Source organism: Salvelinus alpinus, chromosome 12 (assembly GCF_045679555.1).
Source record: "Salvelinus alpinus chromosome 12, SLU_Salpinus.1, whole genome shotgun sequence".
Taxonomy (NCBI): Eukaryota; Metazoa; Chordata; class Actinopteri; order Salmoniformes; family Salmonidae; genus Salvelinus; species Salvelinus alpinus.
The window spans coordinates 28,712,198-28,731,201 of NC_092097.1; the positions used below are offsets into that span (position 1 = coordinate 28,712,198).

The window sequence follows — 19,004 nt, forward strand, 5'->3', positions numbered from 1 at the left end:
ATAAATAAAACGAATGTATTCAATGTTCGTGTCTGCTAGATACAATCCAATACTTGTATAGAAACATCTTTGTCCAAATGATATAGGCTCCCCTATCAAGTCTTGTACATGGTGTGTTCCGGTTAGTGCATAGGGTCATGAAAAAGCCATGACAAGTGTACTACTTCCGTCTTCTCCCCCCCAGCGGATATAGAGAAATGGTAAGATCATTTATGTGGTTTACTATGAAAATAAAGACATTTCGACGTTATTTCAACATCAGTCATACGATGAGCAGTATATTGAATATGACATTATTCGTGGTTTACGCGAGGTCTGCGTTAATGTCTATGTTTATCGCTAGATTTGGTTTGGTAGCTAGTAAGCTAGTTAGCATCCCCACCCAAAATGTGAAATCATCTGTTTTTAGCTAGTGATGTAGCTCTAAGGTAAGTTTGGAAGCTAGTGCCAAATACTGTAATCTAAAGTATCCTTTCAAATGTATTCATAAATATAAACATAACTTAGCTAGTTACCCGAAAATGTATATGTAGTAGTGCATCAGGGAGGTCGCATCTGTTCTTGGATGTCACTATCAAGCGTGTAAATTTAAAAATGAATACCATGAGTAAATATCCCCATGCCCCATTGAAATGTATATACCGAACACTAGCTGGTAGAAGAGGGTAGTTTGCCATCTTGCTACCTATCTCGCAAGTAAGGCAGCCAGCCTAGGTATTTATACCTGTACGCTCTCGTTGGCTGGCCCTCGCTTCATACTCGTCGCCAAACCCACTTTCTCCAGGTCATCTACAAGACCCTGCTAGGTAAAGTCCCCCCTTAACTCAGTTCGCTGGTCACCATAGCAGCACCCACCTGCAGCACAGGCTCCAGCAGGTATATCTCTCTGGTCACCCCCAAAGCCAATTCCTCCATTGGCTGCCTCTCCTTCCAGTTCTCTGCTGCCAATGACTGGAACAACTACAAAAATCTCTGAAACTGGAAACACTTATCTCCCTCACTAGCTTTTAGCACCATCTGTAAGAGCAGCTCACAGATTACTGCACCTGTACATAGCACATCTATAATTTAGCCCAAACAACTACCTCTTCCCCTACTGTATTTATTTTGCTCCTTTGCACCCCATTATTTCTACTTTACACATTCTTCCACTGCAAATCTACCATTCCAGTGTTTTACTTGCTATATTGTATTTACTTTGCCACCATGGCCTTTTTTTGCCTTTACCTCCCTTATCTCACCTCATTTGCTCACATTGTATATAGACTTATTTTTCTACTGTATTATTGACTGTATGTTTGTTTTATTCCATGTGTAACTCTGTGTTGTTGTATGTGTCGAACTGCTTTGCTTTATCTTGGCCAGGTCGCAATTGTAAATGAGAACTTGTTCCCAACTTGCCTACTTGGTTAAATAAAGGTGAAATAAATCAAATTTAAGACAGCAAATGTTGTTTCGCATTTGCTGTCATTTGTTCTCACCAGCTAGCTGGATCATTCCCACAATGCGGTGCCTTTTCTGGCCCCAGGAAATATCAGTTCTAATTTAGTGTAAAATATGGATTCCAAAAGGCTTTAAATATCCTTTTCCTTGAACACCAAAAAAATTGATCCTGAAAGGGAACTTTATGCATTTTAAACACTCCCCAGGTGTTATTTATCAACTTCCACGAGATATAAACCATAAAAATTTGAATCTGTCTTTTATAGTCCTAGTTAGTCTCTTTTTATATTAAAGTTTTTTTCATTATTATTTTATTTAAGAATTCCTGTGTCCCTGATCACTTTCCACTCTGTTAGTTTGTTGTAAATATCCATCTTAAGAAAACAACCCCTTCCTACAATGACACCACATTCAGGAAGTGTAATTTCTTTATATAAACACAGTTGTATCTATTTGTTCATGTTAGTCTGTATGTCACACTCATACATTTCCACCCTGTTAGGCTAAAAAAAATGTTTTTTAATTGAAAATGTTAATATGTTTGATAGAGAAGTTAAAATCCTGTTCAAGTTTTCACAATTATGCTAGCTTACTCAGAGCTATGGCAAATTTAGGCTCAACACTTCCACCCTGTTAGGATTATGCACCTAACAAACTGAAAAATGCACCCAAAAATGTTGTAAGAACCTGAGCTTGACCAATTTAGTTTCTGTCATGCGCTGTCCAGTCAAAGATGTCCATTTTCTGATTGAATAATAAAAAATGTGTGTGTATATGTATATATATATATTTTTTTTTTCTCCAAGTTTAGGTGCAAATGGCACCGCATAGTAGGAATGACCCAGCTAAGTATGCACTAGCCACTGATCATGACTCTAGTTTCCATTACATTCCACATAAGTCATCTTCTGTACGGGGGTGTTTTGGTTAGAGCCCGGATGCTTGGTCTGAACTAGCCCAAAGGCCGGCAGATAGCGATATTGATCTGGTATTGAGGGTTTCATCTTACCATCCAAACGCGTTGTATGCAGCTGGCAATACACTCATATCCCCGTGGACTGGTTCGTACCAAAAACATTCTCCATCCAGGCTGTAAAGGCATCAATTTCATCCTTAACTAGATGTATTAATGGCGAGGGGGGGAGATGGTGAAAATATGTGTACTTTATGAAACAACACTTTTCCACCACCATGCTAATGCTACTTCTTGATGTTGCGCCCTTCATTCAGTTACGGGTAAACAGACTGCTGCAACCTGATTGGCTGAACGCGATACAAAACATCTGGAACATCATACCTAGGCATTAGCCTAGTTGAAAATGGTGTTTTGTAAAAGAAGTATGCATATTTTCCTTTATTTTTGCATTTTTAAATCTAGTTAAGGAAAAATTGACACCTTTGCGCCCTGAATGGAGAATGTTTTAGGTACGAACCGGTCCATGGGAGCTGCCTACAGTACGTTTTGGATGGAAACTCCTCAATATCGCCGTCTGTCGGCCTTTGGGCTAGGTCTGAACATTAACCCCCATCACTTTGGAAGCATAAGGACCTAAACTTTCATATCAGCAGGAAATCATTTTCTAAAATCAGTTATATTGTTACACAGCTGTTGAAGTGCGTGTTTATGAAAAAGACAGACAGCCAACTACCTGTGCTAATTAGCTATCTGCGTCTCCTAACACCTGTGTGTAAATGGAAGCTAGACACCATAAACATGTTGTCACTGAAAAATACTGTCGACTGCAAATTTTAAAACAGTTTACAGTAAGTGTATATTTTGCATTTGTGAAATTATTTTGATATAAGAATTGATTCATGTTCCAGAGCTAATTCGCCTTTAAACAGAACATGTAAGGTCCTTGGACTATAAGAAGTAACATTAGGCTCCTTTAGTCCATTGTAGGACTAGCTATGCACCTGCATCTTGCCTGAATTATTTTTGCTTTGCAGTAAGTAGGTCCAGAGTCTAGATTTCCCTTCCTTATACTCCACACATATAGGGTTGCTATAACATACATGTCCACTGAAATATTTTCATCCTGAAAATGCATGTAGTGGCAGTGCATTCTACAGCTGTTAGGCCTGAGCCAATGTGTGCCCACTGTCCTTATCTATTATAGTCATTAGTCAATGTGAAACAGTGGTGGTGTACTTTTTAAAGTCGTACTTTTTAAAGTCACACTTCACCATACGAATGTAATGGTGCAATTGTTCAGACCATGAAAGGCTCCAGTGTGACTAGGCCTAAGCTATATTCTAGGGGTTTCAGTATGTACTCATGCGGTCAATATACTTCCTCTTTACATTTGAGGGACGCAGGGTGTATCATCTTAATGGTGATTTCACTAATGTTCAGCAGTCAACGATTTTGTATATATATTTTTTTTGAATGGGGTTGATAGGCCTTTTTGAACTTTTACTGACTAATGTGTTGGTGAGTTTCTATGATAGTTAAATCAGTGTAAAATCTGCACTGCAGCCATGAGCCATTGCTATGCAATAAACATTATGCCAGGAGTTCTAGCTACAAGCCTAGGTCTGCATGCTTGACAGTACTTTTGCCTTCAGTTCGTAAGGTGGTGTCGGGATAAGGGCCATTTAGCTAATAGTTTGAGGAAAGTAGGGTGGCGTGAGGCGGTATTTTTTTCGGCAGGGGTAGAGGCTTCCCTCTTCTAACGTTTCTTTCTCCACTCCCTTTCCTCTCAGACAGCGACTCTGCGCCCGTACCTCAACGCTGTGCGTGCCACGCTGCAGGCCGCCCTCTGTCTGGAGAACTTCTCCTCTCAGGTGGTGGAGCGCCACAACAAGCCAGAGGTGGAGGTCCGGTGAGTGTCTGTGTTTGTTCGTGTGTATGTGTGCGTGAGAGTGTGTTTGACCTTGCATGTGTATGCTATCCCCCTCAGGAGCAGTAAAGAGTTGCTGCTGCAGCCAGTCATCATCAGTCGTAATGACAAGGAGAAGGTTCTTATCGAGGGCTCCATCAACTCGGTCCGAGTCAGCATCGCTGTCAAGCAGGTCAGGGATATTATTTATTCCAATGTGCATAGTCTATAACCTGTCCTTTACAGGTGTAGTTGACGGGCTTGATTTTGGTGACTTTCATACTTTATTTAAACAATAAGGCCTGGTGGGGTGGAGATGGCCAATATACCACGGCTAAGGGCTGTTCTTATGCAAAACGCAACGCGGAGTGCCTGGATACAGCCCTTAACCATGGTATGTAGGCCATATACCACAAAACCCTGAGGTACTTTATTGCTATTATAAAAGGGTTACTAATGTAGTTACAACAGTAAACAATACGTTTTGTGTCATACCTGTGGTATATTGTCTGATATACCACAGCTTTAAACCAAACTACCTGGTTTATAATTAAGCAATAAGGCACGAGGAGGTGTGGTACATGGCCAATATACCACGGCTAAGGACTGTTCTTAGTCTAAAATCGATTTAAATAAATACACACTATACCCCATAATGACAAAGAAAAAACATTTAGAATGTTTAGAAATGTATTATAAACAGAAATGCCTTATTTACGTAAGTATTCTGACCTTTTTTTGTAAGGGGTGGATTAGCTTAATATTGCGGAAAGAATGTTGCTTCCATCAATGTAATTGTCTGCATCATTTCCAATCCCCCATATTTTTTTGGTAAATATATATCCATACGCGCATGCATATACATACACATACCTATATAGACATACTTTTAAAAAGAATATACCTTTATTATTATTCCCCGCAAACCCTACCACCGATCACCCAATTGGAGTAAACTAATAAACACTTCTTCTTTTACCTTCAATTTATACATCTTATACACATTTTACAGACACAGTCTACTTTACAATAGTTCTCTTATTTGTTCTTAGTCCTTTCTCTATTTCTGATGTCCATCCAGTTTGATTTCTATTTGTAACTGTGCTATTTCACAAAAGTTCCGAACCTATATACATTTTACAGATCCCGTATGTTTTACATTGTTTATTTTGTTATTAGTCCCACCCTTTAGCTCCATTCAACCCCTCCCATCTATCTCTCAACATCATCCATTTCGGATTTCTATTTGCCATATATTTTTCAACTGTGCTGTGATGCTTCACAAAAGAATTGAACCTTCCTATTCTCATAGCTTCTACAGATTGTAAATTTAAAATATTTTTATTTGCTAAAATAATTATTATATTATTGATTGATTGACTATGGCTTTTCAAATCACCCAGTATTGCTATCTGTAGCGTTAGTTCTAGGCAAATATTGCAATTCTTCAGCCATTCCTGGACCTGTGACCAAAAACGAGCTACATATGGACAATACCAAAATAAATGATCTAATGACTCTGCCTCCTCACAGCAGAATCTGCAGAGCAGGGAAGATTGTATCCCCCATATATATAACATTCTATTAGTTGCAAGAATTTTGTATAGTAATTTAAATTGAAAAATTCGAAGTTTTGAATCCGGCGTTGTTTTGCGTATCAATTCATAAACCATGTGCCATGGAAAATGGGTACATCGCAAATCTCTTCCCAACTATTTTGCAATTTATATGGCACAGCTGTCAGTTTTTTTTGGTCCTTAAATTAAATTGGTATATGTTTTTATTTATCACACTTTTCTTTAACCATTTATGTTCTTTAATACAGGGCCGACATACAAGTTACTTACTTTTTCCCCTTCTACTTGCCTCTTCCATTTTTGTGGTAATGCTGAAATTAATTGGTTGTAATTTTGGGTAGAGCAGACATTTCCATATGTCTGTGTTAGCTGCATGTGACAACTCCACCAGTCCTATTTATATCATTCACTAAAATTATACCTTTTAATTTTTTGTTGTTGATAAATACAGTTTTTTTTATTATCAATTAGTATATTTGAAATTAACCACAATATTGGTTGTACTATTTGTTCCGTCCTTTCAGGTGGATTAAACTGAAATTGCAACCAACTTTCTAAGGCTTGTTTTAAAAAAAAAAAAAAAAATAGATATTTTGGAGATTATTTCCTTTTCAAACAACCGAAAGTGAGCAGGTGTAATCTGAATAAAGGGAAAAGGGCCCTTCTCGAACATAGGATGAGACATTCGTACCAATTTACTTGAGAACCAGTTTGGATTTAAGTATAACTTTTGTATGACTGATGCCTTTAGTGAGAGGTCTAATGCTTTAATATTTAATAATTTTTGCCCTCCGAATTCATATTCGTTATATAAATAGGCCCTTTTAATTTTATCTGGCTTGCCGTTCCAAATAAAATTGAATATTTTTTTGTTCATATAATTTAAAAAGCAGGTCACTAGGTGTAGGCAAAACCATAAGCAAATAGGTAAACTGTGATATGACTAAAGAGTTAATCAGGGTGATTTTTCCACAAATAGACAGGTATTTTCCTTTCCATGGTAGCAAGATCTTATCTATTTTTGCTAACTTTCTATAAAAATGTATTGGAGTGAGATCATTTCTTTCTTTTGGGATTTGTATACCGAGTATGTCCACATCTCCGTCAGACCATTTTAATTGGTAAACTACATGGTAATGTAAAATGTGAATTTTTTTAAATCATAATTTGGTTTTAATCCAGAGAGGATAGCAAAAGTATCTACATCCTCTGAGGCCGTGGAGACTCTAATTGTGGTTTTAAAAGAAAACATGAATCATCAGCGTACAATGACACCTTAGTTTTTAAGCCACGGATTTCTAATCCCTTAATATTATTGTTTGATCTAATCTTAACAGCTAACATTTCGATGGCAATAATAAATAGATATGCCGATAGTGGACAACCTTGTTTTACTCCTCTAGATAGTTTAAAACTTTCTGTAGTAATGTAGCCATTATTTACTATTTTACACCTAGGGTTACTATACATAACTTTAACCCATTTTATAAGAGATTCCCCAAAATTGAAATATTCTAGGCATTTATATGTAAACTCCAGTCGTACTTTATCAAAAGCCTTTTCAAAATCAGCTATGAAAACCAGGCCTGGTGTCCCCGATATTTCATAGTATTCTATTGTTTCCAGTACTTGTCTTATATTATCTCCAATGTATCGTCCATGTAAAAAAACCTGTCTGATTAGGATGAATAATATCTTACAATACTTTTTTAATTCTATGCGCCAAGCATTTTGCTAGGATTTTTGCATCACAACACTGAAGTGTAAAAGGTCTCCAATTTTTTTAAATGGACTGGATCTTTATATATACCACTTGGGTCCTGTTTCAGTAATAATGATATCAGACCTTGTTGCGTGTCTGATAATCTACCATTTATATAGGAGTGGTTAAAACAAGCTAATAATGGTCCTTTGAGTATATCAAAAAAGTTTTGTATACTTCCACTGGTATGCCATCCAGCCCTGGAGTTTTCCCATCCTTAAAGGCCCCAATTGCATCAAGCAGTTCCTCCTCTAATTCAGACCTTTTGCTATGAGACTTGAAACTGAGCTCTGGTGCATGTCACCTGTCTACATAAGGTCAACTGTGGGACAGTGCATGTCAGAGCAGAAACCAAGCCATGAGGTCGAAGGAATTGTCCGTAGAGGCCCGCTTGGAATTTGCCATAAGGCACCTAAAGACTCACAGACCATGAGAAACAAGACTCTCTGGTCTGATGAAACCAAGATTGAACTCTTTAGCCTAAATTCCAAGTGTTACGTCTGTAGCAAACCTGCCACCATCCATATGGTGAAGCATGGTGGTGGCAGGATTATGCTGTGGGATGTTTTTCAGCAGCAGGGACTTGGAGACTAGTCAAGATTGTGGCAAAGATGAACGGAGCAAAGTACAGAGAGAACCTTAATGCCTGGGGCAAAGGTTCACCTTCCAACCCTAAGCACACAGCCAAGACAACGCAGGAGTGGCTTTGGGACAAGTCTCAATGTCCTTGAGTGGCCCAGCCAGAGCCTGGACTTGAACCCAATCAAACATATCAGGAGAGACCTGAAAAAAAGCTGTGCAGCAACGCTCCCCATCCAACCTGACAGAGCTTGAGAGGATCTGCAGAGAAGAATGGAAGAAACTCCGCAAGTACAGGTGTGCCCTTGTAGACTCAAGGCTGTAATCACTGCCAATGGTGCTTCAACAAAGTACTGAGTAAAGGGTCTGAATACTTAAGTAAATGTGATATTTCAGTTTTATTATTTTATTAGAAAAAATGTCAACCTGTTTTTGCTTTGTCATTATGGGATGTTGTGTGTAGATTGGGGGGGGGGGGGATTTAATCAATTATAGAATGAGGCTGTAACCTAACAAAATGTGGAAAAAGTCAAGGGGTCTGAATACTTTCTGAAGGTACGTTGGCCATATACCGCAAACCCCCGAGGTAACTTATTTCTATTTTAAATGGGTTAATAATGTCATACCCGTGGTATACGGTCTGATATACCACTGCTGTCAGCCAATCAACATTCAGGGCTCGAACCACCCAGTTCACAATAATATTTTGTAAACGCCTTTTTGTATTGTCGTTACCCAAACAGAAGTGCATAGATGGAAGCGCAGCTGTACCTTTAAAAAAAAAAAATATTTTTAAATTTCTCTTTTCTTTCTCTGTTCCGTGAGGCTGTGTTGGTTTGTCAAAGACATGAAATTTACTACTGTGATTAGTTTTTTTTTTACAACCTGGTGACAATTGGTGGCTATTAGAGCTGCTGTCCTGTGATTGGTGGGTGCTGAGTCTGATTGGTGTGTCACTGCAGGCGGATGAGATTGAGAAGATCCTTTGCCATAAATTCATGCGCTTCATGATGATGAGAGCTGAGAACTTCTTCATCCTGAGGAGGAAACCGGTGGAGGTGAGAGGACTGGTGGTACAACCAACATCTCAAACGACTTGGAATTCTGTTTTCTTATAACACAAATGGTCATTTTTTTCACTCAGACAATTTTCTGTAAGAATTGGGATTTATTACCCCCCCCTTTTCTCTCCTTCATTTGTCCGCAGGGTTATGACATCAGTTTCCTCATCACCAACTTCCACACGGAGCAGATGTACAAGCACAAGCTGGTGGACTTCGTCATCCACTTCATGGAGGAGATCGACAAGGAGATCAGCGAGATGAAGTTGTCTGTCAACGCCAGGGCCCGTATCGTCGCAGAGGAGTTCCTAAAAAATGTGAGTGTCTTCATGTCTGTCAGTCTTCTCACCTAGAAGTTGAAGTTTTATCTGACATCCATGTTTTTGACTTGCGCAGTTCTAAGAAAATTCCCAAACATTCCTTACGCTGATCACGACCGTCATCATGGTTTCTGAGGGGTCCGCATCACAGGACGGAGAGAGGGAGGGGCAAACATTGTGACCAGTCATTCGCAATGGAAAAAAGTAAAGATGCATCAGACCAATGGGGTGTTGCCCTACATCATTGAGGTATCCCTGTGCTCAGAAATATTGATGTTTGTACATAATTAATATTCACAGCCTCGTTTAATTTCTACCTTTTAGAACAAAGCATTAAATCAGGGTGGGTCCTTAAAATAAAATCCTAATCAATATTAATGAGCACAGGGAAATGCATGGAGATTTCTGATAATTGAAAAAAAAAATTTTTTTTTATATATATATATAAATATTATATTCACAGAATGTTTTGCTAAGTTTTTGTTACGACACCTGTTTCTTGTCTTAATACACACAGAGCAGACCCTATCATTGATGGAAATGATTGTGATAATAGTGCTGGCAGTGATTAATAAATCCCTTTATTGTTTTTTGCTGTGTTATTTTACCATAATAGTGTATTGCTTGGACCTGTTTATCTTTATGATGAGAAATTTGACATTGCATTCATTAATCAAACTATTTACATACTATAGAAATTTGGGTAAATTTGTGGATGAAATGTCAGCTAGCTTGTTGGGACCTGTCAGATGAAATGTTTGTTTCTACGTAACATGCCATAGTAGATATATTACAACTGTATGATGCATGCGAATGGCACCTTGTTAGCTACTACATCATGAATACCATAAATATCCTCAACTATCTAGTCGGCTTTGGTTTGAATTCATATCGTTATTTTATATGGCTGTTGGTAGACCATGGCATTTGCAACGCCAGTATAGGGTAACCCTGGGAATCAAACCCACTATGTAAAATGTATGCACGCTTAACTTTAAGTCATTACTAGCAGTAAATCATTGGACATTAAGGTAACACTATTTGGATAGTCAATCTATAGACGCTCTACAGAGTAACATTTAACTATCTAACCCTAGCTCTAACCATAATTCTAAACCTAGCCCTAAAGGTAACCTTGGCAAGCAGTTTCTTATCAAAAGTTTTGATAGTATGACAGATGGAAAATCTGGACTATACAAATAAAGTGTGACTGAAATTAATAATTAGGCTACCAACATTCTCAACAACTGCGTGGCCATGCACTCTCCAACTCAATCATCAAGTTTGCAGATGAGAGAACAGTAGTGGGCTTGATCACCAACAACGACGAGACAGCCTACAGGGAGGTGGTGACAGGAAAACCACCTCGCTCAACGTCAACAAAGATGATCGTGGACTTCAGGAAACCGCAGAGGGAGCACCACCCAAAAACCTGACAAACTTCTACAGATGCGCAATCGAGAGCATCCTGTCGGGCTGTATCACAGTCTGGTATAGCAACTGTACCGCCCTCAACCGCAAGGCTCTCCGGAGGGTGGTGCGGTCTGCACAACACATCACCGGGGGCAAACTACCTGCCCTCCATGACACCTACAGCACCTGATGTCACAGAAAGGCCAAAAGATCAACCACCTGAGCCACTGCCTGTTCACCATGCTATCATCCAGAAGGCGAGGTCAGTTCAGGTGCAACAAAGCTGGGACGGAGAGACTGAAAAACAGCTTCTATCTCAGCGACCCGCACAGACAGCGGTGGGTTGTGTTGTACTTACCAGTGTTCGCGGGATCAGACATGCCAATCGACATGCCAATCAACCTGCTATCTGCCAATCACGGGAATGCCTGGAATGTTCTGATGCCGGGCATCCTGGCGGTTGGCGGAGTGGCGTGGAGGGGGGTTGGGCAGGGGGATGGAGCATTGGAAGTTAAGACCAGGTTTAGCCATTGTTCTTTCTCTTACGTCTGGCCTTCACAAGAGAAGGTCACGGTTGGCTTGTGGGGTATCTTTCATTTATTTGGCGTGGGCTACGGCCAAACAGTAGCCTGTGTAAAGTTGGGTTAATAAACCGTCAATTCGTGAACTCAATCCTCTGTCTGGACAATTGTTCCTTTATGATCAAGTCAGGTCATTACAATACTGTTAAATCACTAGCACATTAGAGGCTGCTGCCCTATATACATAGACTTGGAATCACTGGCCACTTTAATAATGTTTACATATGTTTAATTACTCATCTCACATGTATATACTGTATTCTATCCTATTCTACTGTATCTAAGCCACTCTGACATTGCTCGCCCAATATATATTCTTAATTCCATTCCTATTTTATATTTATGTCTATTGCTGTGAAATTGTTAGATATTACTGCACTGTTAGAGCTACAAACACAAGCATTTCGCTACACCCGCAATAACATCTGCTAAACACGTATGTGACAAAGAAAATGTGATTTTATTTGAAATAAGACATCCTGCTTCTGTTGCCTGTTTGATTAATCGCCTACTGATTCCGTGAGCAGCAAGCTTCATGCAACGGCATAATGTCGGATAAAGCAATTTCACAGATTCGGCTGTTTTTAATCTTTGCTATGCTTGTAATTAAGGCTTTACTTTTTTTCTCTCATTTAGAACAGACTGGTATTACTAATTTATTTACTGTTTACACTGTTCCAAACAGGCAGAAAAATAATGTTAATCTAACAGCACCTGTTTGACAGACAATATGCATGCAGCTCTCACTCCTATACCCTCCTTTTTCTTGATCTCCTTGTAATTATTATCATTATAATAAGTAATGTCATTATCATTAGTAGGCTTTGTATAGTAAGTAGTCTTGTATAACTACCATCGAGCTGTAGGCCTAAGAGCGCGTCCTGTTTAGTCTTACCATAACTTACTTAGGCCTATATTTCAATATATACGCTACTGTATAAATCATTCATCCATTTGTTCATGCTATCACACAGAATAAAACATTCATGCTTTGAAATGCAATTAAGCATTTTAGTTTAAAATTAAATAACAAAGGGAGCTTTGAATAATTAGCCTAAACAATAAATAAACTGCAATTCACGAAAGCATGCAACTGTTTTGAGTCTGCTGTAATAAAGGCTTTATATATTCCAAGTATATATTTACTGTTTACACTGTTCTAAATGGTCAGAAAAAATTATATTGCAATCAGCAACTGTTTAGCACACAATAATCACAAAACGCTTGATCCTATACCCTCCTTTTCATTGATCTCCAGTAGCTTCCACAACTAAGTCAAATGTCTTTCCCTTCCACCCGTTTCAAGTTTCTTTTTCACGTCCTCCGCATCCACGTCCTCCGCTGTTGACATTTACTGTTTCGAGTTTGTTATAACCAATTTATTGATGTGATTATGATAGGCTATAGGTCACATGCATGCAAAGCTAACATCCTTTTAACACATTGTGACCATTGAGCTCTTTCTTGAGTCATTTGTGTGTCTTAATTTTAAAAATAAATATCTTAAAGCATCAGACAAGCTCAGTGCATATGTAGTTGATTTTATTCAAACACATAGTGTGTCTGTCTATATATGGAAAAATACATTTAAACATTTCAACCAAACCGATTGGTCGAAAGAACAGGACGACCAACCAGGACGATTTTTCAGCTTGGTCATTAAGAAATGCTGCGCCATGACTGAAGCAAGCGTTTGTACATTCACTCTGCCAAAACAGTACACAGTTAGTCACTCACCCTTCTAGATAACTTGAGGGCCCGGTTTCCCAAAAGCATCTCAACTCAAAATTCATCGTTAGAACTTAGCCTTAAGATGCTTTTGGGAAACCGGCCCAGGTCTTGAAGTTGCCTAGGCTAGATAGTGCTAGCTAACTTCTTTCACCAATTAGCTTCAGCTGACTGGTGTGTGACCATGACAAAGTTGGTTTATCATTGGCTAGTTAAAGACCACCAATAAATTACACAATGTAAATGGGACAATATTTTAATGTTGCACATCGTTTAGTTGCTTTCAATATTTGTAAACTCATCAAAAAAAGAAACGCCCCTTTTTCAGGACCCTGTCTTTCAAAGATAATTTGTAAAAATCTAAATAATTTCACAGATCTTCATTGTAAAGGGTTTAAACACTGTTTCCCATGCTTGTTCAATGAACCATAAACAATTAATGAACATGCACCTGTGGAACGGTTGGAAATTAAGGTCACAGTTATGAAAACTTAGGACACTAAAGAAGCCTTTCTACTGACTCTGAAAAACACCAAAATAAAGATGCCCAGGGTCCCTGCTCATCTGCGTGAACGTGCATTAGGCATGCTGCAAGGAGGCATGAGTACTGCAAAGGTGGCCAGGGCAATAAATTGCAATGTCTGTACTGTAAGACAGCGCTACAGGGAGACAGGATGGACAGCTGATCATCCTTGCAGTGGCAGAGCACGTAACAACACCTGCACAGGATCGGTACATCCGAACATCACACCTGCGGGCACAAACCCACCGTATTTGTACTAGACAGGACTGGCAAAAAGTGCTCTTCACTGACGAGTCGCGGTTTTGTCTCACCAGGGTTGATGGTCGGATTTGCGTTTATCGTCGAAGTGAGGAGCGTTACACCGAGGCCTGTATTCTGGAGCAGGATCGATTTGGAGGTGGAGGGTCCGGCATGGTCTGGGGCGGTGTGTCACAGCATCATCGGACTGAGCTTGTCGTCATTGCAGGCAATCTCAGCGCTGTGCGTTACAGGGAAGACATCCTCCTCCCTCATGTGGTACCCTTCCTGCAGGCTCATTCTGACATGACCCTCCAGCATGACAAAGCCACCAGCCATACTGCTCCTTCTGTGTGTGATTTCCTGCAAGACAAGAATGTCAGTGTTCTGCCATGGCCAGCGAAGAGCCCACATCTCAATTCCATTGAGCACTTCTGGGACCTGTTGGATCGGAGGGTGAGGGCTAGGGCCATACCCCCAGAAATGTCCGGGAACTTGCAGGTGCCTTGGTGGAAGAGTGGGGTAACATCTCACAGCAAGAACTAGCAAATCTGGTGCAGTCCATGAGGAGATGCACTGCGGTACTTAATGCAGCTGGTGGCCACACCAGATACTGACTGTTACTTTTGATTTTGACCCCACCTTTGTTCAGGGACACATTATTCCATGTCTGTGGAACTTGTTCCGTTTATGTCACAGTTGTTGAATCTTCTTATGTTCATACAAATATTTACACGTTAAGTTCGCTGAAAATAAACGCAGTAGACAGTGACAGGACATTTCTTTTTTTGCTGAGTTTATATCCATTTCTAAAATGTATAGCTGGTTTGAGGTTAAGTCATTGAAGTTCAGAGCTATTGACCATTTAAAATATTGTCCTTGCGCAGACCAACCTTCAAGTGTCTTCACTGACATTTTCAACCTTTCCCTGACCGAGTGTAATACAGTTGAAGTAGGAAGTTTACATACCGTAATTTCCGGACTATAAGCCGCTACTTTTCCCCACGCTTTGAACCTCGCGGCTTATACAATGACGCGGCTAATTTATGTATTTTTTTCACAAGATTCATGCCGCCAAAAAACTGAGCACCGTCACATAATGTGACATAAATCGAGCGCGCACAAACTTCCCGTCATTCTGATTACGGTAGTCATTTTGTCACCCTCATCATGGCAAAGACACGGAGAAATGCATATGATGCAGCTTTCAATTTGAAGGCGATCAATCTGGCTGTTGGAAAAGGAAATAGAGCTGCTGCACAGGAGCTTGGCCTTAATGAGTCGATGATAAGACGTTGGAAACAGCAGCGTGAGGAACTGACTCAGTGCAAAAAGACAACAAAAGCTTTCAGAGGGAAGAAAAGCAGATGGCCCGAACTAGAAATAAATTCATTAGGCCTTAATGAATTTCACATGACTGGGCAGAGGTGTTTTTATATTTTTGTTTAGTATGTTTAGCCATACACGTAATTGTTTAAAACCTGGATGTTTTGTCATTTTATAAATCATGTCTTACCTTGTTTAAAAGTAGCCTAGCCCAAAAATCTGACCATAGAAATGTTGACGGAATTCTTTTGTAAACACTTCCTCATATGCCATTGAAACCAGCGTTTATCTCATGTTCTAACAACTTTTTTTCGTTGTCCGTTAGCCAAAAGCACAATACTCATATTAGCAACCCATGCTAGTTGTTACATCAGTAGTCATATTAGCAACCCATGCTAGTTGTTGCATCAGTAGTAATATTAGCAACCCATGCTAGTTGTTGCATCAGTAGTCATGTTAGCAACCCATGCTAGTTGTTGCATCAGTAGTCATGTTAGTAACCCATGCTAGTTGTTGCATCAGTAGTAATATTAGCAACCCATGCTAGTTGGTGCGCCAATAGTCATATTAGCAACCCGTGCTAGTTGTTGCGTCAGTAGTCATATTAGCAACCCGTGCTAGTTGTTGCATCAGTAGTCATATTAGTCGATGATAAGACGTTGGAAACAGCAGCGTGAGGAACTGACTCAGTGCAAAAAGACAACAAAAGCTTTCAGGGGGAGAAAAGCAGATGGCCCGAACTAGAAAATGAGCTTGAAGACTGGGTCAACACACAGAGAGCAGACGGCCGAGGTGTTTCAACTGTGCAGATCCGACTGAAAGCCAAAACAATCGCCACCGCAATGAAGTTTGAGGATTTTAGAGGTGGACCATCGTGGTGTCTAAGATTTATGAGACGTAAAGGCCTGTCCATCAGGGTACAGACGAGTCTGTGTCAGCAGCTCCCTCCCGACTACGAGGAAAAAGTTTCAAACTTCCGCAAATTCACTGATGCAAAGATAGCGGAGCATTCCATCGGCCCGCACGACATCATAAATATGGATGAGGTTCCTCTGACGTTTGACCTGCCTCTCACTCGGACTGTCAACAGGAAAGGCGAATCATCCGTCACGCTGAAAACAACTGGGCATGAAAAAACGCAAAGTTCATTTGTTTCAATGTACCGGTAGGCACCTGCGGCTTATAGACATGTGCGGCTTATTTATGTACAAAATACATATTATTTAAAAATTCAGTGGGTGCGGATTATATTCAGGTGCGCTTAATAGTCCGGAAATTACGGTATACTTAGGTTGGAGTCATTAACTTGTTTTTCAACCACTCCATACATTTCTTGTTAACAAACTATAGTTTTGGGAAGTCGGTTAGGACACCTACTCTGTGCATGACACAAGTAATTCTTCCAACAATTGTTTACAGACAGATTATTTCACTTATAATTCACTGTATCACAATTCCAGTGGGTCAGAAGTTTACATACACTAAGTTGACTGTGCCTTTAAACAGCTTGGAAAATTCCTGAAAATTATGTCATGACTTTAAAAGCTTCTGATAGGCTAATTGACATAATTTGAGTCAATTGGAGGTGTACCTGTGGATGCATTTCAAGGCCTACCTTCAAACTCAGTGCCTCTTTGCTTGACATCATGGGAAAATCAAAAGAAATCAGCAAAGATGTCAGAAAAAAAATTGTAGACCTCCACAAGTCTGGTTCATCCTTGGGAGCAATTTCCAAACGCCTGAAGGTACCACGTTCATCTGTACAAGCAATAGTACGCAAGTATAAACACCATGGGACCACGCAGCCGTCATACCGCTCAGGAAGGAGACGCATCCTGTCTCCTAGAGATTAACGTACTTTGGTGCGAAAAGTGCAAATCGATCCCAAAACAACAAAGGACCTTGTGAAGATGCTGGAGGAAACAGGTACAAAAGTATCTATATACACAGTAAAATGAGTCCTATATCGACATATTTTTGGAGAAATATCCTCTGGTCTGATGAAACAAAAATAGAACTGTTTGGCCATAATGACCATCATTATGTTTGGAGGAAAAAGGTGGAGGCTTGCAAGCCGAGAACACCATTTCAACCGTGAAGCACGGGGGTGGCAGCATCATGTTGTGGGAGTGCTTTGCTGCTGGAGGGACTGGTGTACTTCACAAAAAGATGGCATCACGAGGCAGGAAAATTATGTGGATATATTGAAGCAACATCAGTCAGGAAGTTAAAGCTTGGTTGCAAATAGGTCTTCCAAATGGACAATGACCCCAAGCATACTTCCAAAGTTGTGGCAAAATGGCTTATGGCTGCAATCCCGTCACCGGGATGATATGACAACAGCCAGTTAAAGTGCAGGGCGCCAAATTCAAACAACAGAAATCTCATAATTAAAATTCCTCATACATTCATGTGTCTTATATCATTTTAAAGGTAATCTTGTTGTTAATCCCACAAGTGTCCGATTTCAAATATGCTTTTCAGTGAAAGCACTACAAACGATTATGATAGGTCACCACCAAACCACAATAAGCACAGCCATTTTTCCAGCGAAAGATAGCTTTCACAAAAAGCAGAAATAGAGATATAATTAATCACTAACCTTTGATTATCTTCATCAGATGACACTCATAGGACTTCATGTTACACAATACATGCATGTTTTGTTTGATAAAGTTCATATTTATATAAAAAAATCTGAGTTTACATTGGCGCGTTACATTCACTAGTTCCGAAAACATCAAGTGATTTTGCATAGCCACATCGTTTCAACAGAAATACTCATCATAAATGTAGATGATAATACAAGTTATACACATGGAATTATAGATATAACTCTCCTTAATGCAACCGCTGTGTCAGATTTCAAAAAAACTTTACGGAAAAATAAACCATGCAATAATCTGAGACGGAGCTCAGAACAATAGCCAAATTAGCCGTCATGTTGGACTCAACAGAAACCAGAAAATACATGATAAATGTTTCCTTATCTTTGATGAACTCCATCAGAATGCAGTCCTAGGAATCCCAGGTCCACAATAAATGCTTGATTTGTTCGATAATGTCCGTAATTTATGTCCAATTAGCTACTTTGGAATTGTTTACCAAACGCGCTAACCAAAGTCACAAAGCGCATCCACTATAACGTGACGAAATGTCCAAAAGTTCCATAACAGTCAGTAGAAACATGTCAAACGATGTACTGAATCAATCTTTAGAATGTTGTTAACATACATCTTGAATAACGTTCCAACCGGAGAATTACATTGACTTCAGTTGAACGATGGAACGGAGCTCCCTCTCACGTGAACGCGCCAGTTCAATGCGTGGTCACCTCATGGCAGTGATTACTCATTCCTGTCTCCTTCGGCCCCCCTTCACATTAGAGTCATCAGACAAAGTTCTATTGACTGTTGACATCTAGTGGAAGCCGTAGGAAGTGAAAACTCATCCATATCTCGCTGTAATTTCAATGAGAGCTTGGTTGAAAATCTGCCACCCCCAGAAAAAATCCAAACAGAAAGTGGACCTTCTCAGGTTTTTGCCTGCCATATGAGTTCTGTTATACTCACAGACATAATTCAAACAGTTTTAGAAACTTCAGAGTGTTTTCTATCCAATACTAATAATAA

General features: G+C 39.7%; 1 protein-coding gene across 1 annotated transcript; it reads left to right on the forward strand.

Annotated features, from left to right (window-relative positions):
• The first annotated feature begins 83 nt into the window (after positions 1-83).
• On the forward strand, positions 84-10,153 carry arpc4 (actin related protein 2/3 complex, subunit 4). The gene is made up of 6 exons (XM_071337275.1): positions 84-200; positions 4,150-4,268; positions 4,347-4,458; positions 9,146-9,241; positions 9,391-9,561; positions 9,641-10,153. Exons 1-6 carry the CDS (start codon positions 198-200, stop codon positions 9,644-9,646), a joined length of 507 nt encoding a protein of 168 aa, XP_071193376.1. The 5' UTR covers positions 84-197; the 3' UTR covers positions 9,647-10,153.
• The last annotated feature ends 8,851 nt before the right edge of the window (positions 10,154-19,004 follow it).